This window comes from Sabethes cyaneus, chromosome 2 (assembly GCF_943734655.1).
Source record: "Sabethes cyaneus chromosome 2, idSabCyanKW18_F2, whole genome shotgun sequence".
Lineage (NCBI taxonomy): Eukaryota > Metazoa > Arthropoda > Insecta > Diptera > Culicidae > Sabethes > Sabethes cyaneus.
In genome coordinates this window covers 126,531,538-126,555,573 of record NC_071354.1, presented here as the reverse complement: position 1 = coordinate 126,555,573, position 24,036 = coordinate 126,531,538, and the positions used below count along the sequence as shown (strand labels likewise).

At 38.6% G+C, this 24,036-nt stretch overlaps 1 protein-coding gene across 1 annotated transcript in view; it reads left to right on the top strand.

Moving 5' to 3' along the window:
- LOC128735967 (cilia- and flagella-associated protein 45) overlaps positions 1–24,036 on the top strand; it is a 345,167-nt gene that overhangs the window by 84,530 nt on the left and 236,601 nt on the right. The window contains exon 3 of the mRNA XM_053830451.1: positions 14,053–14,484. Within this exon, the coding sequence (XP_053686426.1) occupies positions 14,053–14,484 (432 nt within the window). The remainder of the gene's footprint in view (positions 1–14,052; positions 14,485–24,036) is intronic.

The following is a 24,036-nucleotide window of genomic DNA, read 5'->3' as shown; positions in this document are numbered from 1 at the left end:
CATCTGCTCCAGTTGATACACGCCTAAGGTTGTTCAAAAGCCTTATTCTTCCACATTTTCTATTCGGTGATGTAGTTCATGCCAATCCCAACGTTGGCGCACTAGATAAACTGCGGGTTGCTTTGAACTGCTGCGTGAGATTCGTATACGGATTAAATCGATATTCACGAGTAACCCACTTGCAGAAAAATCTTATTGGCTGCCCACTGCAACGCTTTCATGCACATCGCTCATGCATGTTCATCAGGAAATTAATGGCAACCCGCACACCGTCGACTCTGCACGAGAAATTAGTACTATCCCGAGGACGTCGCTTACAGAATTTTGTGGTTCCAATAAATAATACGTCTCTCTACGGAAATTCTTTGTTCGTTAGAGGTGTCGTGAATTGGAATATGGTACCCACAACAGTAAAACGCGCTACATCGGAGGCAATATTTAGGAGAGACTGTTTGCGATTCTGGAACCGTGATTGAGAGAATAGGTTAAAATTAATTAGTAAATTTGGGACGTATAAACAAAGTCAATTTCGGAGGTAGTGAATTTAAAAAGATTTATCTTTATACTACTGGTCAATAATAAATAAATAAAAATAAAAATAAATGGGTAAACCGCATATGGCCTATACGTGAAACAATAAAGTCGAACAAATTATATGCATTGTGTCTTATTTGATTGCAACGAAAAGGGTTTGGTTCGCGGAGTTGAGTGGTGCAGGTTTATCGGTATTTTTCACTATTGATTGTCTGCTGATCGGTGGGTTCTTTCTTTCAATTTATTGGTTTCGTGCAATCTATCGATCGGTCAAGCTGTGGAACAATAATTGAAGCGCAAGTGAGATTATACAAAGTTCAATATGTCGAGCACCGAGCTACGGACACTAACGAGGCAAGAACGACAACTTCGAAGTGTGATAGACGTCATACGGGAATTCGTCCAGAATTACAGTGAAGCACGGGATAAAACTGCGGTGCATATGCGTATCAAGAAATTGGATGAGGTTTATAATTTGTTCTGCGATATTCGGACACGAATAGAAATGATACTTGAAGATACCGACACCGGTGAGGATTTTGTGGATCCAGATGAGTCTGATGACGTGCATGTTAAAAGAATGGCGGCAAATAAGGCAAAACGTGAAAAGGAAAACCAGCAAGTCTTGAAGAGTTTTGTAAACGAATATTTTTTGTTGAAACAGTCAATGGAAAATCTATTGTCGCCCGCTGAATCGAGTTCGACCACCATTGTTCCTACTGCAATTGTTAATCACCAACCTCCCTCCATTTCTATGATGCGTGTGAAGCTTCCGGAGCTCAAGCTTCCCACATTCGGTGGCAATTTACGTGAGTGGATAACGTTCAGAGACACGTTCAAGAACTTGATTTCGGATAATATGCAGCTTTCCGATATCGATAAATTTACATACCTTCGTACGTCATTGACCGGAGAAGCGCTACAAGAAATAGGGTCAATAGAGCTTACTGCGGACAACTATTCGATTGCCTGGCAATCACTCGAATCGCGATATGAGAACAAAAAACTGTTGGTAAAATCTCATCTGGATGCGCTACTGGCCGTCGATCAAATGAAGAAGGAGAGCTTTGAATCCCTGAATCACGTCATCAATGAGTTCGACAAGCATCTGCAAATGCTGAATAAATTGGGAGAAGATACAGCATCTTGGAGTACAATTATAGCTCATTTATTGACTAGCAAGTTAGACAATACGACTCTACGTTTGTGGGAAAGTGAGCACCGATCGCGTGAAGTTCCAAAATACGTGAAGATGCTCGAGTTTCTGAAAAACCATTGCATCGTTTTACAATCCGTCGCACCGAAGCATTCTCAACCAATCGAATCCCAACGGCCGCTACGTGCCGTTAGCAGTTACACCGTTACACAAATTATCTGTCCATTTTGCAACGATGAGAAGCATCAGGTATTTCAGTGCACAAAATTTAGAGCGATGAGAATAGAGGAGAGGAGGAAGGCGGTTGAAGGTAACCGCTTGTGCTATAATTGCTTATCAAGAGGCCATGTTTCCAAATTTTGCTGTAGAAGTTCCTGTAAGATATGCGGACAACGGCATCACACGATGCTCCACCAAGATCCCAGCTGCAATGCCACCAACTCTTCAGTTTCACAGCCACCGCAACCGCTACCGATTTAGAAGAACCCACGCACGACACAGACAATAACAACCGCACATGCACAAAATCAAACTCCTCAGCACGAATCACATCAGCACTCACACGATAACCTTGACACTTCAAGCATACACGAACAAACGCCCTTCTCTACAGCTACATGCTACCATGCCACCCATCATGCTAAAGCAGTATTACTCGCTACTGCCCTCGTCGTTCTCGAAGACCCATTCGGAAATTCTGTGCTAGCTAGAGCTTTGCTCGATAGCGGCTCTCAGCTTTCCTTTATGTCGGAGAGTTTGTCACAAAGGCTCAAGTTCAAACGATCACGTGAAAATCTCTTCATCAGTGGAATCGGCCAAGCTACTACCAACTGCAATCAATCGGTTACCGCTCGTCTTCGCTCTCGAGTATCCGATTTTGTCGGTGACGAAAGCTTCTATATCTTGCCTCAATTGACGCAAGATTTGCCCACTTCGAGAGTAGCTACCAACCACTGGAAGCTACCAAGGAACACAATTCTCGCAGACCCCACTTTCTACGAGCCAAGCTCGATAGACATCATTATTGGAGCGGAGCTCTTTTATGATATACTCTCAACAGAAAAATTTGATCTTGGGAGTGACGGCCTATGCATGCGAAAAACTGCTTTCGGTTGGATTGTGTGTGGAAAAAGTTCGAATAGTTTTGGACAATCTAATTCAGTTGTCCCAAACCGGCGCAGAGAACTGCCAGATGAACTCGTTACGCAGCGTTGGGGGCCTGGATCAAACTGTTTTGAATTCAAGATTCCTGAAGGGAATCATTCTGATATTCTCCAGCACAGTGTTCGGTCCGATCTGACTAAAGTGTTCAACTTTCTAGAAAGCCTTGTAGTCATCCTAGCAAAATTTATCGTTCGATCTTTCTGGAAACAGAACGTTTTTTGGAACGAGTCAGTCGCTTATGATCTACATCCACAGTGGAATAAGTATCGTCGGAGTTCAGCCTGCCCAGGAAGACTCAGGAACAACTCCAATCCATCGACACGAAAATGGAAACACTATCCATTCGCGTTAAGCAACAGCAACCAGAAGGGAAGAACTAAGGCTTTCTCAATGAAGGCGCAGCCGCGCCTGCGGGAGCCAGGGGGCTCCCGCAGTCCAGTTAAGTTTTTGTTTTCAATGAACGTGCAAAAAGTTTAAGGAATGTTTTGTATCCCATAGCTGTCATCGTCCGCCCAAGGACGGAGGTCGTCGAAGCAATTATCAACACGCTGAAGAAGGGAGGACGTACACACGGTTGTACCATCTATCCGAAATTTGAACTCGTCATCACGACTCCGTTGGACTCATAAAAATGCCGCGCTAGGCATCGCACTTCATGTTCATCATCTCACTGTATTGTCTACATTAAGCATGGGAAGTCATCGGCGTAGGAGCCCGCGGAGGGACGCCTCCAGGGAATTGCGCTGTGTATCCACGGCGGCCGGGGAGTGCACCCCCAGGATGGTCGCAATCTCGTCGCAACTCATTTCAAACTCATCGCAAACGCATCGTAAGCAAGGCATCGGAAGGAAATAAAAATTCGCTCATGGATATCGGTACAAGGCCGGTGTGCAGTCATCCAGGATGGACACCAGCACCAAGCACACTACTGATCTACAAAGAAGTTGCAGTATAAGAAGTTTCGTATACACTTCTCGACTATACGACTTACCAAACCAAAAAATTTATGTAACCAAAGGTGTTAAATATTTGTATCATTGTGGAAGAAACTTTTGTAATAGTTTTAGTTATATTCAAATAGATAGGCCGTAGACTAATTTAATTTAGAAATACCGCATATTTCTAAGGCGGCCGGTATGTTTAATATTATTAAGCTTACGTTCAACCGGTCCACTCTGTAATAACCATCAGCTTCACTGATGATCAAAAGAGTGCGGGAACTCATTCTCGATCTGTAGATAAATAGCATTATCGATAACAATAGGTACGATTTTCTATAAATAGCGAGATCGACCAAATTACTTTGTCTCTATACAATCAGTATCAATAAATTCTCGATCGGGATCGCGTCGCTTTGTTATCAGTAAACGGTGTATAATTTAGCGAACCCGAATTGTGACCAGTGGACCTTATCGAAGAAGAACAAACAGTTGTTGTATATTAGCTTTTTGACTGCATAGGTGTTGTAAATTGGCATCCAAAATTCTATTCAAATTCTTCGTGTCGGTAATACGAAGTTTGTCGGGTCAGCTAGTGTAATATAAATTTCCTCATAACTCGAGAATTAATCGAGCAAATGGAATCAAATTTGGCATGCGGGATTTTTTGGATTTTTTTCAATAGTGATTTGAGAGCCTTTCTAGCTCTGCAAGAGAGAGCTCTCATTCAAATAAAACAGAAAATTTTGCATAACTCAAAAACTAATCGAACTCGAAACATTTTCGACTCTTCCAGAAAAACAATAGCAATGCCACCAAAAACTATCTACCGTGACTGCTGGTAATTCCGCGCACTTAAGGCGCAGACAATGTTATGATCTGTGTAAAAAATTCAAATGGTGAGTTAGAATAACCATAACTTCACCATCGGATAGGATTTTTAGTCCTTTTTATGAGAAAAATATGACAGTTGATGTAAAGTTCCAATAAACAAGAAAAAAATGCTTCAGCCGGTTACGTGTCAGTGCACATAATTCCGCGCACTAATTAATGACTTGATTATAATTCCGCTCAGACGCGTACATAATTCCGCGCACTATATTTCTATCGTAATAATCACATACACAAAGTCTAGAAAAAGTCCATAGGCAAAATTAGTATAAAATTGAAACGAGTACATTTTAGGTCCGGACGTCTGGTAGGAACTGGGACCATAGACAAACAGACTTAGCAACACAGACAAGCATGTACATAACATCTTGGAGCATAATAAGAAAGCGTGCTAATAATAACACATGGCAACAACTAAATAGACTGCATTCATCAACGTTAATAGATTAAAACTGCATAAAAGCTGGAAAATGGCTAAAGCTAAAATGTTTGGATAAATTTACTTGGATAGCCTCTAGGCAGTAGATACATTACACGATCGCTACATTCTAAAAGCTAAGCTTCTTCTAAGCTTAGTGATAATAATTAGATTGATAACTAAGATTTGCTTCTTTATTTTTCTGTCCCACATATTTACAATTGAGGGTGTTAGAAGGAAAGGGGTGTAAGTGACAAAATTGAAAAAATCGACATAATGGTGGGAAACGATACTTTGAGCATGCATGCTAGAAAATTTACGTCAAAATTTTACCGTTTTATGACTTTTTTAGAAACATGAAACAAAGCAGCAAAATAAAAGTTGGTTTTCACTTGGAAGGAAAGGGGTGTAAGTGCACTATATGAGCAATTCCAGCTCAACTAATAAAACGGTGTGTTTCGAATATTTTTTGCTGGAATAAAATTTTGCAGATAGGTAAAATAAAATAAAACGTTGGATGCCACGCCAGGATTGATTTTCCATGGAACATAATTATTTTCATCAAGAGCAACTTTTAAAAAGGGCCTATGCTTTTTTTCGAAATATCATATCTCGAAAACTACTTATTTTTTAAAAATAAGTTGTACGAAATTAACTGTATTTTCGGAAAAAATACACTGAAAGAAAAAACATTGCAAAATTTCGATTAAATATCATAAATTGAATCATTTCAAAACACGTCCCCTCAGATTTGTCTCATTTTTCAAATATTTTTAAAATATGTTCTAAAATCTAACGAAGGGCTGTTATTATAGGGGAGAGACGTCTACAGTGAGACACTTTTTTTTCAAAAATTTTAAAAATTTTTTGGTGATAGTTACTAACGAGGTCTCCAATCCATTTGAAAGGTATATCCTTCTAGTTGTCTGAAAAAAAGTTTCAGCCCTTTTGGTTAAAAGATAAAATAGTTACAAACGCAAATGTGAAGGTGTCTTTTTGGCTCACTGTTCCCCAGTAGGTGGGAAGAGTGAGACAACGAGTATTGAATACTCAGACACATATAAGAATTAAACTTAAACCATATTTTTTGGTTACAACGAATAGTTTAGAGGTCGTACTGTTTATTTTGTGCACAAAGGATACATTATTGTTGTGCATTATAGAAAATTCCGATTTTTCTCACATCTACATTTATATTCATATAAAGGTCCAATCCTGGTTATCTGACCTTCAACTTACACTTCAGAACTCATTTACAATCAATTTATATGGATTGATTTACAATTCAACACAAATTTTTTTTTTTGAAAATTACCCATATCTGTTTGTCTCACTGTTCACAACAGGAATATTTTATAAGAAATAGTGAAATAGTGGTGTTAGCAAACAATTCGATGGTCTTATATGTTTTATTTTTATCTCTCATTCCTATGAGATGCCATGTAGTAAATTTAATTTGGATTTGTTATGCGATTTGCCGTTAAAAATCATCTGAAAATGATCGCAATAAAATTTACTTTGACCCCCCCAAAAACGACATTTGTTGAAAAATATACTAAAAAATTAACAATTTTTTTTCAAACTGTATTATGTGATATAGATACACAAACTTTACTTTGCAGGAAAATATCATGGACCTTGTATGTTTTATGGCGAAGCTATTCCCGATGTCTCACTGTTCCTGTTGTCTCACTGTTGACGACTCTCCCCTACACTCTTTTTGCTTTTCTTTTAATCTACCAAATTTTTCGAAAATATTCAAGTTTTACTTTTTTTATAAAACTAAAACAAAATAAAATTCTACGCATAATGTAGAACAAATTGTGTCATATCAACTTTTTTCTTAGGCCCAGCCGTTCTGAAGTTAGGTCAATACAAATATTTTATGAAGTTTTTGTTCTTCAGACGTGGGGACACTGAAGGAGAATTACTAAGCTCATGACTTAAGGCAACTACAAAAAGGTGATAAATTAGCGCCGCCCGTTGAAAAAAATCTGAACTATTTTCTAAATCATTTTAAAAATGAGTCACCTGAACAACATTTCTGAAGACCGCAACATCCTAGAGAGTCAGCAGCGCAAGATACAGCCCAAAAAAGTATATTACCTGAACGCTGGCGCCACGAAGTGAGACAATTCTGTACTATTGTCCATACTATCTGCAAGGCTGCTATTACCTAAACAATTTTCCCGAAGAAAGCAATATCTTTGGTTACTCATATCATGATATATGACGTATATGCATATACAGTAGTGCCGACCGATGAGAAAATTCTGAACTATTTTCTACACCATCTTGAAGGTGACTGTCAGTTGTATAAACTTCTCGAAGACCACAACTTTCTAGGTAATCAGTAGCGTTAGTTGCAGCCTATACAGTAATATTGCATATACGGCAGCGCCACATAGTGAGGCAATTCTGCAATATTTTCTAAACCATTTGCAAGGCTGCTATTACCCAAACAGCTTTCGCTTAGAAATTAATATCTGAGGTTACATGGATTATAAGCTATAGCAAATAAAACGAGGTCGCATTTACACTAGCGCCGCACGGTGATTATATTCTCAACTATTCTTCGTGCCATCTCCGAGATGACAGTAATTTGAACAACCTTCCCGAAGACTGCAACTTTCTAAATAGTCAGTAGCGTAAGATACAGACTTTACAAGAATATAACATATGCACTAGCGCCACGTAGCGAGACAATCTTAAACTAATACTGCCTGGCCGCTAACCTACCTTTCTATGAAGATGTTTGTAATATGAATCCAAAATATGCATGTTCCTCACTCTTTCACTTTCACTCTCAGTAGTAATTCTTTATAATCGCTTGGAATGAAAGGGGTACAAGTGCATAACTTAAAAGGAAAGAGGTGTAAGTGCAAATAACATTTTCAAAAATGTCTTATAAATCCCGAAAATCAAAGTGCTTTTCCAAGATTTTAATGGAATTTAATAAAGAAATGTTAACACAACCATAGTGCGTCATTAGTTTTGAATTATATGACTAGACGAATTTTCTAGATGATGTTAACTTTGGAGCTGATTTTCTCGAAATTTACTTTTTGTCACTTACACCCCTTTCCTTCTGACCCACTCAATTGTTGAAAAGGTATTAAACGCGTTCAGCGTAACTCGATAGTTTAGAGTTTTATTCTCGTTTGTGATCCTGAAATTATGCCATTTCACATTGGCCCAAAACTAAAAAACGTGCACACTTGAATTTTGAAGTGTTGTTTGAAATTGATAGCTCTATCCTTTGGTGGAATTCAAGTTTTGATTAATCCCCCTAAAAGTAAAATAAAAAATTTATTTTTCGACATATTCCATATTACACATTGATGTGTTCAGCAAAGTTTTAGAGCATATTATTATAAGAAATTTTGCTGAAGACAGTAACCTTCCATCTCTTCTGCGAAGATAGAAAAATCTGAAGATTGAAAAAATCGTTAAACTCAGTTACTCTGTTTTAGCCCTTTTTGTAGTTGCTGTATGAATTTTTCAAGTTCTTCAAAGTTGTACAAATAGTAAAAATACACAACTATGTTAAATATCGCCTACTTTAACGATGCTGTTAATAATGCACTAGTTCATTGTACTCCTCCCCGCAGACCGCTGCGTAAACCACCGTGGTCGAATCCACGTTTACGACAACTCAAGCGGCAGCGAGCTCAGGCTTTACGGAAATACTGCAGATTGCGAAATGCTTCACTGAAACAGAATTTTAATCGTGCTAGTAACCTATATCGCAAATACAACCGGTATTTATACAAACGGTACACCAATCGAATGCAGCATAATATCAGATCAAATCCGAGAATCTTCTGGTCGTTCGTTAACAGCAAAAGGAAAGAGGAAGGATTGCCTAGAGATATGTTTTTGGGAGATAGTCATGGCAGTACGATGCCAGAAAAATGTGCTTTTTTCGCCCAACATTTTCAGCACAATTTCCGTGATTCCGTTGCCACAACCGCGCAAATCAATACAGCATTATGCAACACTCCTGGGGACGTCTTGGATTTCAGTCTACCCGCGATTACTGATCGTCACGTTGAAGCTGCCATTAACAAACTTAAATGCTCATTTGCCGCCGGACCCGATGGAATTCCATCATGTAGTTTGAAAAAATGTGCTGCTGTGTTTATCCGTCCATTATGCCTGCTGTTTAATTTATCTCTACAACAGAGCCTATTTCCTACAACTTGGAAGCTTTCAGCTATGTTTCCAGTGCATAAAAAGGGTGACAAACGAAATGTAAAAAACTACAGAGGCATCACATCTCTCTGCGCATGTTCGAAAGTATTTGAAATAATAATACATGATGCCCTCTTCGCCAGCTGTAGGCATTACATCTCATTAGATCAACATGGGTTTTATCCCAAACGTTCCACTGCTACAAACCTTGTGCAATTCGCAGCAAAATGTCTACAAACCATGAGCGTAGGTGCCCAGATTGATGCTGTCTACACAGACCTAAAAGCTGCATTTGACCGTGTTGACCACAGCGTACTACTGGCTAAACTGGATAAACTTGGTGTCGGCTCCAGCCTTGTACGATGGTTTCGATCCTACCTGCTAGATCGAATGCTCTGCGTGAAGCTGGGTAAAGTGCAATCCGAGTATTTCTCCAACCTCTCTGGCATTCCACAGGGCAGCAATTTAGGACCGCTGCTCTTCATGCTGTTTATCAACGACATATCGCTTCTGCTTCCAGAAGATTGCCGCATGCTTTATGCAGACGATATCAAACTATTTAAAACTGTCAGAAATACTGCTGACTGCTTAGAGCTCCAGCGCTTAGTTAACATTTTTCTGCAATGGTGCTCCAATAATCTACTAACCGTCAGTATCGAGAAGTGTTGTGCGATTTCATTCCATCGCAAGTCCAACCCGGTTACATTCAACTATACTATGTGTGGTCAGATTGTAGCTAGAGTAGATACGGTTCGTGATCTGGGTGTAACTCTGGATACGTCACTCTCCTTTAGGCCACACTACAACGAAATAGTTGCCAAGGCCAATAGACAGCTCGGATTTATCTGCAAGATCACAGAAGAATTCCGGGATCCTATTTGTCTTCGATCACTGTATTGTGTGCTGGTGCGCTCTATTCTTGAGTCTAACTCAGTGGTTTGGTGTCCATTCAACGCTAACTGGATAGCAAAAATTGAAACCGTGCAACGAAGATTTGTACGGTATGCTTTACGCTTTCTTCCATGGCGTAACGAACACCAGTTGCCAGAATATGCGGATCGCTGCCAGCTACTCGGAATACAAACATTAGAGCGAAGAAGATTCGAAGCACAAGCCGTATTTGTCGGGAAAATTTTGTCCGGTGAAATCGATGCCCCGAACATTTTGCAGCAGCTTAACTTATATGCACCAGAAAGATCGTTACGGCCCAGGAATCTATTATTCTTACCACAGCGTAATGTGTCATATGGACAACATGACCCCATCCGCTTCATGTCGGCTAGTTTCAACGCGGTGGCGACATTATTTGACTTCCACATAACAGCAACGGCATTTAGACAGCGACTGCGTGTATAATCTAATATATCCTTATGTGTTTTATGTTAAACGTAGTATCTTTTATCATTAAGACCACATGATGTCCGATGATTTTTACACCAACAAATAAACAAACAAACAAATAAACAAATATAGTATATCTCTACCTTTGCTTGTTTAGGAGCTGTAGAACTTTTAATATAAAAAAACGCAATTTCGACCCCGATTTACTCAACTAGTATGTATCGACAGACGGTTACGAATGAAACCTTCTGGATTTTATAGCATTTTTCATATAGTGTCTGGTTAATCTGATTACTTACAATTACTTTTACTTAGCTGCCGGCTGCCGATAGTCGAGCGATTCGGGGTCAAAATTGGGGTATTTTTTGTATTAAAAGTTCTACAGTTCCTAAACAAGCAACAATAGAGTTATACTGTTTAGCAAAGTTTTGTATTTTTACTATTTGTACAACTTTATAGAACATGAAAAAATCATACAACAACTACAAAAAGAGCTAAAATAGAAAAATTGATTTTAACGATTCATATATAAGAAATAGGATTTGTCTATTTTCGCTGAAGAGATAGAAGATGACTGTCTTCAGCAATTTTTTTTTATAAATATGCTCTAAAACTTCGCAGAACACATTAATGTGTTATATTGAAACTGACGAAAAATGAGTTTTTTATTTCACTTGTAGGGGGATTAATCAAAAGTTGAATTCCACCAAACGATAGATCTTTTATTCTCAAAAAAACTCCGATAATTTAGACCGCCGCTTAAAACAATTGTTAAAAAAACATTCGGAAATCACGTTTTGGTCAGCGTGCAATGAAAGAGCCTTTGGTTTGGCCAGACTAACGAAGCAAAAGTTGTCAGTTTTTAACAAAAACAATAAAGGAACATGGTATACAATGATAGTATACTTTAATTAATGATATTTTAGTGAAATTTACTGTTGAAAAATTGTTTTGCCTTTCTGCTATATAAATATATAGTATAAAGGTATAGAAATCGCTTGGAAAACCAGAAATGGAAAAAAGGTCCTGCGGGCCGAATATCATATACCATTCGACTCAGTTTCGAAAACTGAGCATTTTCTGTGTGTGTGTATGTGTGTGTGTGTATGTGTGTGTGTATGTGTGTGTGTATGTGTGTGTGTGTGTATGTCTGTGTGTGTGTATGTGTGTGTGTATGTGTGTGTGTGTGTGTGTGTGTGTGTGTGTGTGTGTGTGTGTGTGTGTGTGTGTGTGTGTGTGTGTGTGTGTGTGTGTGTGTGTGTGTGTGTGTGTGTAACGCTTTTAATCTCACTCACTTTTCTCGGAGATGGCTGGACCGATTTTAATGTTTTTAGTGTCAAATGAAAGGTCTAGGTGTCCCATAGGTCGCTATTGAATTTCATACTGATCGGACTTTTAGTTCAAAAGTTATGTATACAAATACGAAAAATATGGGAATTCATTATCTCATAGATCCCTTAACCGATTTGAACAAAATTGATTGCATATGAAAGAGGAGTCTTGCAAACCCTTAACTTCCAAATTTCATGAAGATTGGACTTGTAGTTTGAAAGTTACATAAAGAAATGTGAAAAAATAGTATTTAAAACATATTTTTATAACATATAAGCATCATATCATATAAGCCATAAGTTTATGGCGCAGCTTTTGCACTATTTTTCGACCTCATCTTGTTTTCCTAACCCTCTAACATTGTAAAAACGATGCGATCAAGCTAATCAAGTCTATCTTTTCATGAAAGTACATTCAAAAGAAGCTTAAGTTTTGATTTTCTTGCAAAAATTATTATCTGAAAGAGCGCCAGCTAAGAAAAAGTTCAATTTCTCTTTTTCATATCTAATGCTCTATTCAGTTATTTTTTCTAATTCATATATATTGCAAAATTGAAGCCAAGCAAACTAATAGTAAAATTTTGAGATTAATTATTTTGTTGTCGATATCCTTTTTTTTCAAAAGCGAAGTATAATAATATTTTTTCTGAAATCTTGTTTTTCAAAGACGCTAACTTTTGAACGCATGGTATTAATATCAAAATATAAAAAAATCTACTATGAACCATATTTCATATTGTTATTTCAAAACAAGTTTCGTATGTGGCTCTGAAGCCCGAAAGTTAAGGCCGACCGATTATAAAACTAAATAGGGTAAACGCACCATTAGTGGTGGTAGTACCAGTAGTGGTGGAAACTCGAATTATTCCATTATTTTTGCAGATTTTGGTACAAGTTAGATACTTATCAAATAATACTGTTACTGGTAGTTCGATACTTATCAAACTTGTACCAAAATATGCAAAAATAATGGCATAATTCAAGTTTCCACCACTACTGGTACTACCACCACTAATGGTGCGTCTACCCTAAGGTGTTCATCAAGTAACATAAATGACGCTTACAAGTATTTACGCACCCAAGGAAAGAAAATATAATTGTTCTGCGCAATACGTTGTGAATTTCACTGGCAAATAAGGATTTTGAGGAATACGGAACGGATATTTAAAAAAATAGTCAAATTAATTATAGATGTTCCTGAGAAATTAAATAATGATTATTGTGGCAGTATAAAGGCTAGGTCACGCCGCTAGGTGGATTAATTCGGGTTTTTTAGGATGAGTGCGCGGAATAATGTGCTGCGCGGAATTACCCGCAGGCACGGTATAGTAACACTAGTTGATTCAGGCGAGACGGTTGCAGGTCACGAGTGTTGCCGGCGACCCGCCGTCGAAAGCACCGACAACTGCCGGCGGTAGGCCAGTCCCCCGCTGAAATCACCACTATCTAGGTTTATTAGTTTTCTTAAATCTATTGACTTTAATTAATTTGCTTCAGTTGGGTCCGAACGAGCGACAGCGAGTAAGGAGGAGATCACACCCGCGAAATAGTACTTTCTGCGAATAGGTTCTCCGATATGGTATTCCACGAACCACTATATTCCACGTTATGATCAAAAAGTGAAAGTTGTTTTCTACTTTACTGTAAGGAAAAATTGAAAACTTGTTTATTAAACTACCCATGCTTTCATAGTTACGTAAATGTCCAAATGAATTACCTAAAATCAGGTTGAACTCCTCAGAAACTTGCAAAACTTAAGATCGTGACAAAGCTCATCCGAGATCTACGATTTATGTTCAGCACAGTTTAATATAAGACAATACAAAGTTTGCCGAGTTAGCTAGTTAACCAAATTAATAAATAAATAATGTGCAAATCTCCATTGTATCATGAAATAGCACTTTATATACAACCTAAATTATTGATAGACTTAAAATAATTCTGTCCTCTATCCGATGGTATACAATAAGCATAATATTTTATGACACTAACGATAGTAGCGAGCATTTTATTCTAAGTGCTCGAAGTTTGAAACTGTTTTAAGTTTGAATTAGACCGATATATAGATATTGAACTATGTTTCAGCAAGCACAATTGGCTATTCTTATTGATGAAAAACGTAAAGAAAAGGAAAAGGTTGATCGAATAACCGAAGTTCGGAACGATTTGAGGAAAGCCTATGAACTATCAGCTTATTACAAACAGATTCAATTTGATGAACAACGAATTGCAGAACTCAAAGTTCAAGAATATACTAAACAACGTAATGAGCGCCAAACAAAGCAACTTTTAGAGAAAAAAATCGCAGCAGAGGTTAAGGAGCGTGAGCAGGACCGAATGCTCAAAATACAGCAAAAATTGTTAGCCACAAAATCTGCAAAAAATGACATGGATTTACGTAGAGGGCAAGAACAAGTAGAAAGAGAATTTAGACGGCGTGAGAAAGAAACTGCCTCTAGAAAGCGAAAAATGGAACAACAAATTGCTGTGGCGCGTGCTGCACAGTTAGAAGCTGTGGTAAGTACTATCTTCTATGTAGGGTACGGGAGGGTATTTTCAGCCCATTAAGCGGCAGCCTGCAAATTATTCAGAAATTAGGGTACGGGCACAATATTCATGAATTACGTTGAAACTATATTTATTCGAGACAAGGTTTTTATACCAGTTGATAGAATATTATTTACTGAATATCGGTGTGTATTTTGGTCTTAATAAAACGCTACTGAATTTGAGTTATAGTCGCGAGAAATGATGAAGTCGCTGCGGCTTAATTGGGCCCATGTTCGATAGTGGTGTCTGTGTTTTTTAAATCCGACCGGCCGAAATAGCCTGCACAGGGATAAGATGCTTTGCAAAAACAGATCAAAAGAGAGACCGATGGATAACGTGTCGCTATTGCCTATATTCCGGGCTGATTGAAGATAATTAGTTTTGCAGTGACAACAGGTTGCTGCTGGCGAGAAACAAACAAATAGATTTTTTTAATCAGACAAATCAGGGATTACATACAATTAGAATTCTGGGAAAATCGATATCTAACGACGTTTCCATTTCCGAAAAAAGCGATTTCTTAGATTACTAAGATCATGAGCTATGAGTAGCGCAAGATACAGCCCACACAAGTACATTACATGTACGCTGTCGCCACGCAGTGTGACAATTCAGTACTATTTTCGCTACTATCAGCAAGGCTGCTATTACTAAACCCGTTTTCCCGAAGAAAATAATATTTTTAGTTACTCATATGATATATATAACGTATACGCATATACGCTAGCCCCGTCGATGATAAAATTCTGAACTATTGTCCATACCATCTTGAAGGTTACAATCACTTGTATAAACTTTTCGAAGACCACTACTTTCTAGGTTAGCAGTAGCGTAAGTTACAACGTATACTGTACAACGTATACATATATGGTAGCGCCACGTAGTGAGGTAATTCTGCACTATTTTCTATACCATCTGCAAGGCTGCTATTACTCAAACAACTTTCCCTAAGAAAGTTATACCTTAGGTTACATGGATTATAAGCTATAGCAAATAAAACGAGGTCGCATTTACACTAGCGCTGCACGTTGAGAATATTCTGAACTATTTTTAGTGTCATTTCCGAGATTACAGTCATTTGAACAACCTTCCCGAAGACTGCAACTTTCTAAATATTCAGTAGCGTAAGATACAGCCAATACAAGAATATAACATCTGCACTAGCGCAACGTAGAGAGAAAATCCTGAACTACTGCTGCCTGCCCGCTAACCTACCATTCAATGAAGACGATTGTAAGATGATTCCAAGATTTGCACTTGCATCTTTTACACTCCAAGTAGTAATTCCCTATAATCGCTTGGAATGAAAGGGGTACAAGTGCATAACTGAAAAGGAAAGTGGTGTAAGTGCAAATAATATTTTAATAAAATTTAATAAAGTAAAGCTAACACAACCATAGTGCGTCATTAGTTTTGTATTATATTATCTGACGAATTTTCTAGACGATGTTAACTTTGGATCTGATTTTCTCGAAATTTAGTTTTTGTCACTTACACCTACACCCCTTTCCTGCTGATCCACTCATATAGCAGTAAAATTTTATAGCGGTAACTCCTATCCAAATGAAATACTAACTAGTCAAGCAAATGGAACCAAATTTGGCCCACTGAAACTATAAACTTCTATATTCATTTGAGACAAGATTTTTATACCAGTTGATAGAATAATATTTACTGAATATCGGCGTGTATTTTGGTCTTAATGGAACGCTACTGAATTTGAGTTATACTCGCGAGAAATGATGAAGTCGCGGCGGCTAAATTGGGCCCAATTTCTATAGTGGTGTCTGTGTTTTTTAAATCCGACCGGCCGAAATAGCCTGCACAGGGATTAGATGCTTTTCAAAAACAGATCAAATGAGAGACCTATGGATAACGTGTCGGTATTGCCTAGATACCGGCTCATTGAAGATAACTAGTTTTGCACTGACAACAGCTTGTTGCTGGCGCTAGTGTATCATTGAGTCGTACATATACATTAGCACCAGAAGCAAGTGGTTGGCACTGAAATACTAGCTATGTCAACACGATAGAACAATTTCAAGCGCAACTGCATCACAGCTGTTTAGTTGCTAGAATAAGTAAACGTGATCATAATTATGTGTTTTCCAAACCAACATCAAGTGTGGATACGCGCAAGCGATTGCTGTTGGTTTTTTCAACCTGATTGCGTGGAAAACAGTGGTTTTGATGTTTATTGAATAAAATTTAGCAAATTACTCACATTTTTATGAAAATAGTTATAACACATTAAAGCTTATTCGTTTCAGTATTGTTATATAGCGACAAAGTTTTTATTTGGGAAAGCGCAGCAAAAAAAGGTAATGTTTGCCGACTTTAGTAGCGTGCTGGAAATACCCTCCCGCACCCCACCAAAAATCTGTTTTGTTGATCGATAGACAGCCGAGAAATCGGATCTCAGGAATCAAGCATGTAGGAAGTAAGACAAATATTTTTAAATGAAAATAGTAATTTTTTTAGTAATCCAGAAAAATTATTTTATTTGGAAAATTCTTTTACAAAATTTTCCACAGTGATGGAAAGCTCCAAAGAAAAATCGAAAAAACTATGTCAAGCCTCATGGAAATAATCCTATTTCACCCATTTTCAATATGGTAATGTTCTTTACAACATTTTTTTTGTAAATGCCTGCATTTTTTCCCCCTCGGGTTTCTTCAGCTTCGGAAAGAAAAGAAACTTGTATTAAACTTCACCTAATCGACCTGACGGCTCGACCGGCAACTTTGACTCATTTATTAGATAATTTTACACCTATCTTGAAGCCATAACTTCTACGTAACATGCAGGAAATGTATGTGCGGTGGCTCGCTATTGACAAACAAAAACACTTGCGCTGCCTACGTTGCGAAAACAGTAATAATAATCAACGCGACCGTGCGCGTTTTGGTAACTTTAGCAAAAATGACAAACTAGGTCAATGCTATAAGTGACCGCGGTTAATATCTTCCGGGACTTACATCTCCCCCCCTTACAGAGCTGCGAGATATCTCAGAAGGAGATTGCGAGCAGCTGCTAGCCCAGGCAAAAAAATAAGGAACCACCGCGGCGATATATGTCTTTGCTACTGACAATATTTGGCAATATTTACATTCGCTTAGTTATCTTTTTTTTCTTCTTCATTTCTTTAATATTCTGTTCTTCTGTATTTTGGCTCATGTATATTCTTTACGTGAATCCGACATAATGAATTTATAATGATTACATATTAATTAACTGAGTTCAACTTTTGTTACCTTCTTCTATATACTTTTCATTATATATTCGTATTATCGAACTTTTTTCATTAGGTTTTCATTAATTATAACCTTTTTCATTGGGTTTTCATTAATTATTTCATTCTTTGAGCATCTTAAATAAATATTTTTCTGTATTAACATGTTACATATAATGTATTCGTTCCTACAAGCAAAAAGTGCTGCTCTTATGGCCACGTAAGCACAAAAATGAGAAATTCAAATTAATTTTCTTTTTCATAATTTTTCGTTATACACAAATTTGTCACACGATTTCGCTTTTTTTCGCACCAAACTCGAATGCTCATCGTCCGGTCCAGGTCACCGCGTATGTAGCTTCCATACGTTTTCTCGAACATGTCTCATTTGGGGACATTTTGGGGAATGGTGGGAGTTTTGAGCGTGTCGGGCCAGCGCATATTCTTCCATGTCATCTAGGCGTCTCTAGTATCAGTAACTCGGTTGTCGTCCATTCGTATTCCCGCGGCTTATTGGCTGCGCGTCCATGCTTCCTCGTTCATGGTTGTTATTCAGTACAGTGCGTTTATCGATGGCCTCAAATGCTTCCAAACTTCATGATGGCCCCTTGGCCTACCGCACAATTGGCTAGCGGTCTTTGTTCCGTCCAGTGGCTGATTGGACCATATTGTAGTTCTAACACGAATCCGACTGGTCATATGTAGCGCGACCAGTGGGATCGCAATCCTCACTATCTCAAATTGGGATGATTTTGTAGTAATGCGCAGTCGTCTGTATTGACTTTCGACGACGTTGCGCTCACGTCTTAGTTTTCTGATTTGTGGCGCTGTCATTTATGATTGCTGCACCTTTGTTGGTCACGAAGCTCTTCACATTGACTATTCGGCTTCGTGCTCTTGGATCAATATACCTTCCGCTAATAGGTAAATAGTTAATTAGGGACGTCCTTCTCAATAAACGTTGTGTTTTGTTGCTAAATTGGCCTCCACTTGCTGTATCCTTGGGTTGTCGTCTACCGGTATCACCAGTCCTTGACGCTCGCTTCTCCCCACTCCCACTACCTCGTCTAGGCTCTTCTAGCATTGAGCCACGTTGGTGTCTGCGCGACACATCGCCCATCATTAGCTCTCATGGTCGCCGTGATTGTATATACGTATGAACACTTCTTAATTACTAACCGGCCATCGCTCACCATTTTTATTGAATTCTAAGAAAGCACTTCTGCTGCGCTCATTTATTACCGGGCGGCGGATCGCGAGTTACTTTACAATTTCTTTTGATGGGTGTAATTTCCAAATAAAAAAAATCAATCAGAAAAAAGATGATTTATGACAACTGCTTTTTCGCTAATGTTCTCTTTATATCAATACCCGTTTTGTTCGTAGTTTTTCCAAATAAGTTGCCTTTTTGATTATCCTTACTTGAAATTACCTTCTTGATTATAACTGTAATCGCACTTTGCAAAAATAAAATCTCTATTAATTTATATTTCTTTTCTTTTAACTCTTGCTCGAGCATCCAGTAATTGGATTGCTTGGTTTGCATAATATATCTCACATTTTGTTATGTATTTCTTCCCCTATGGGTAATTTAAATTTTTTCTTCTTGCTTGTTATATTTTATTATATGCTTGTTATATTTGTCATTTTTTTGTTATTATTCTTCCCTACTTTAGCGACTTTCAGTAGTTCGCGGTTTAAAATTTTGCTCTAGTCGAATATCTTTCCCTTTAAATACTCGTTGGTTTCTGTAGTTATTTCGCGCTCCGTTTTTCTTCTTCAATCTATTGCGGAGTTTCCACCTATTTAGAGTCCCACGTGAAAATTATTAGCGTGGTTATTTTCTACGTTTACCACACATGTTTGCAATTTAGCAGTTTGAACCATCAATTTTTCGTTATTGCCTCCCCACTGCACCCCTCCTTGCTTGACAAGCATAGTTTCAGTGTATTTAGTAAGTACAGTATAATTATTATTAAAAAACGGATTTGCGAAGGACTTGTAAAATTGCTGCAAGGTACAATATTAGTCGCGTTTTCTTTCATGTGTGCCGCTTCGATCGTCTGTACTTTTCTTCCCAAAATATTCGTCGCGTATTTTGCTTTCTTTTTCCAACTCTCCCACTTTATTTATACGACTTTTGCAGTCTACGAAATGATTTTAAAACGATATTTGTTGTATATCCGACGTTGCGGCCGTTGGTTTTGGCCTTTTTCAAAGGAAATCTAGCAACCTATCCAAATACATCGGACAGATTCTAAAACCTGTGTCACAGAGTAAATATAACATAAAGGACTCCTTCACATTTGCAGCAGAAATAAACAGCTTAACGCTACCAGACAATTATGTCCTGGTATCCTTCGATGTAATATCTCTTTTTACAAATATACCCAAGGATCTAGTGATAAAAGAAGTCATAGATAATTGGCAAGAAACAAGAGAAACAACAAAAATCAATTTAGACATGTTCCTCGAAATAACTGAATTCCTACTGGATACTGGAGTTACTTTAGATAACTGGTAACTCCAATAAATTCCAATCACAAACATACCTCCAAACATTCGGAAGTGTTATGGGCAGCCCTATATCACCAACTCTCGTAGACATAGTACTAAACACATTAATAGAAAACGTGAACCACGAAATAGATTTTCCGGTACCGTACATGAAAAAATATGTAGACGATTTCTTCCTGACACTACCAAAAGACAAAATAACAACAGATGTTTTAGTCACTAGACAAAACGACCAGAAAATGACAACAGAATGGTATAGCAAACCACTTCCGACAGATTATTAAATTTTCACTCATTCCACCCCATGAAACAAAAATCAGAGGGGTTGTGCACAAGACACGACCGCATAGGTGACGTAGGACCACGTAAGTCTCTTTGTAGCGATAGTAGGATGTATCCATGTATGTAATAATACGATTCTTCATGTATACAACCTACATACGTAACGTTTCTCAAAGTAGTAACATTGTATAGGTTCAATCCTCAACCGATTTTGGAGTTATATCCATGAATTGATTGAATCTATTTTATTAAAACGAAACCAAGTCAGTAACTAAACCAAACAGTAAATAAATTTTTATGATCTGTTTCTACGTTGAATAGTGCTTTTCCTCAGTTGATCGGGAGACGGTGCACGAGTTTGAAAGTTTTGCGCAACTTTTCTGCGGCTTACAAAAGAACACTGATAATAAAGCATTAACAAGCTGCAGGCGTTTTGGAAGTTGCAGAAAATGTCGCCAGTGACCAGAAAACTTATAACCGTCATTGGTTGGTCGTCCGCAATGGTGAAAAATTCAACTTTTCCCTCGTTGACTGTAATGATGGTATTAACTGGACAAGAAAATATAAACTCTTCAATCGTTGTGTGGCCCTTAAAAGGACCGATTGTTTGATTATCATAACTCCTGCTTGCAATAAACTTGCACTAACGCACTTAACGTAATTCTCTGTTCGGTAAATTGGAGTATCGATAACCGCTAACCAGGCACGACTTATTACAACGGACCAACCGGAAAGTCTCAGCAGCTATGCGATCAACGAAGCCGTTCGTGTATGGTCTTGAATCACGATGAAATACCACTCTAAGTGGCCAGCTGCAAGTGACGTGAGATGCTTCAGGTCGCTTCGTTGTCGCGAGCAGCATATTTCCTGCCAATTCCAGAACTTCAGCAGCCAGATATTCCATCACGGCAGCGAAATGAGTGCTCCAGCTCCATTACACGCTCAGTAGCCGACCGGGAACTGCAAACGTGCATGAGTTGACTTTTGTTTGCCCTGTCAAACGATGTTGGAAGTAGCTCAGCTAGCGTTTGAATACTGCTGTTCGCCAGCTTACCACGTGTTATGTACCAGAGCAAGTGACAAGAATCGGCCACACCTATTTTTCATGGTCCTTCATTCTATCATCTATGTTAAATAAAATAGAGCATTTCAATTTCAGTCTGAACAAAAGAGCAAAGTTACCAGTGAGCCGTTCGCCTTTTGCTGCCAAAGAAAAATTACGCTACGTATTATTACTGTAGCATTGGTGATGGATAAATTTGTGTTGCGAAGATGCAAAAGATGTTACTAAAACTCTTTCATTTGATTAAATCCATGGTTTCATTTATTTTGACGCTTGACCGAACACATTTACTTGGAGCTGGTATATTTGTTGGCTGCTTCTTACCTTCCGAGACGGCCAACTCAACCAACGTCCAGCAGCAACAACCGAACAGAAGGGCGAGAGGTGATCGGTTAAAATTATTTCATAAGAAGCGAACAATCAGATCAATCTAAATTAAATAGAATTAAAATCAGTAAGTGAAAATTCCTCAAATCTTCATGAACACGTGTTTCGTTCTTAAAAAAAACGGTTTTTCGACGTGATATGCTGGAAATTTAAGCCTTCTTTTCCGTCTTCTTGGGCAGTAACAAAACAGTTTGGATGTTCGGAAAGACACTCCTCATAGCAGTGGTGACACGGAACAGCAATTTGTTCAACTCTTCGTTGTTGCGGATGGCCAGCTGCAAGTGACGATAATTTTGATCGTTTCGTTGACGCGAACAGCATATTTCCTGCCACTTCAAGAACTTCAGCAGCCAGATATTCCGTTACGGCAGCGAAACGACTGCTGGATTCGAGCCGAGAGCTCGTTGGAGGTGGACGTGCTGTTTGCATCGTCTGCAACGACACATCTACGTTAGTCGCGAAGACGGGGAATTAAAGTGCCGCTGTGGTATGTCAAGTGTTCGCGAAAACGGAATCTAAAAATTTCGCGCGTTAAAGTGTTTTCGTAACGCGCCCCAAAATAGAATCAGAATGTTCTGATTTCTATCAAATGAAAGCTACCGCCATCAGTGCGGGGCTTTTTATTGTGTTCTCAATGTGCTCCATATTGCCGCTAAAGGTAAATTCTGTTGTGTTAGTGCCTCTCGCACATCTCTCAATCAAGTGATCTTATATGGTCAAAAGCACCTATAGTGCCGATAAAGTGTATTCAAAGGGCAAATTATTAAATACTAATTTCAGGATACCAAAGCAAATACATTTTTGCAGTGTTTTTCTGGTGGTCGAAATTAAATCAAAAAGAGTAACAAATTTTGCGTGACGGAAATCGCAATGGTGTAGTATGGAACGGCGCGTCATAACAGTAGTAAGTAGATGGCATGTTGTTTTACTTACGCACCAGTGCGAATTGTCCGTTCACATAGAGATGGTTGCTCTGAACGGTAAGATTTCCTAAATAGGGGTAAGGATTACAAATTATCCCAGGATAGTAAGTATGTTTACCCCTTCAATTTACCAATTCAGGTAAATTATAACCTTTTCATATTCCGACGGGTACTCGTCATAAATAAAAATATGAATTGTAATTGCTCATTAGCATTGTTTTCTGAATACCCCCACTTGAGTCACACAAGCGCATGCGCACTCAGTCTCATTAGGGCTAGTAAAGAAAAACGGTTTCTTCGCAACTCTATACCTACTACCGTGCCACTTCTTAGTAGTGTGGCACGCTGTACACACAAGATAAATGTGTGATTCTCCCGGGGCGACCTGCAGTCTCAACTCTGCTGGAATCCCTCTGGATTAGTAAGCATTTATCTATCGCTCTTTCTTGCTCCATCTGACAACGTGATCAGTCCAGCTGTGCGAACGACATCGGACGAATGCAAGCGAACGGTTCGCTTGTATTGGACGGTGTCTGACGAAGCGGCTCTTGCTGGGAGCTTTGTTAGTGGGGGGAAGTGCTTCAATTGTTACTACTGTCCCATTTCTCCACGGCGCGCGGCAGTGAAACAATATTGCGTTCGAACTGAACAGAGAACGAAGAACGTGGATGTTCTAGTTCGATACGGTTCAATTCGTCCACAAATGAAAAATGCGTGAATATGGCATTTACCGTACAGGTAACTCCACTAGCAGCAGTGACAGTGCTCTTTCATCTTATCAGCTGATTGACTATATTAGCAGACATATTAGGGGTGTTCGCGTAGCGCTTGCTGTGTTGCGTAAACGGTGTATTCCGTGTGTGCACTGCCGCTATTCGCATTACAGTCCCAGTTTCTATAAAGTTGTAGCTGTTATGCGAGTAGCGGCAGTATATACATGCATACGCAGCGTAGCGGGCGCTACGTGAATACCCCTATTCTGTTTGCTGTCTTTCAGTGATTTTGGGGGAAAAAGTGTAAATGCTGCTCAGCGGTGGATATTAACCTTGTAACAAGGTGGCAAAATTTCTTTTGCAACACCTTAAGGTTCAAACACGGGTCATCATAAAAGTTTG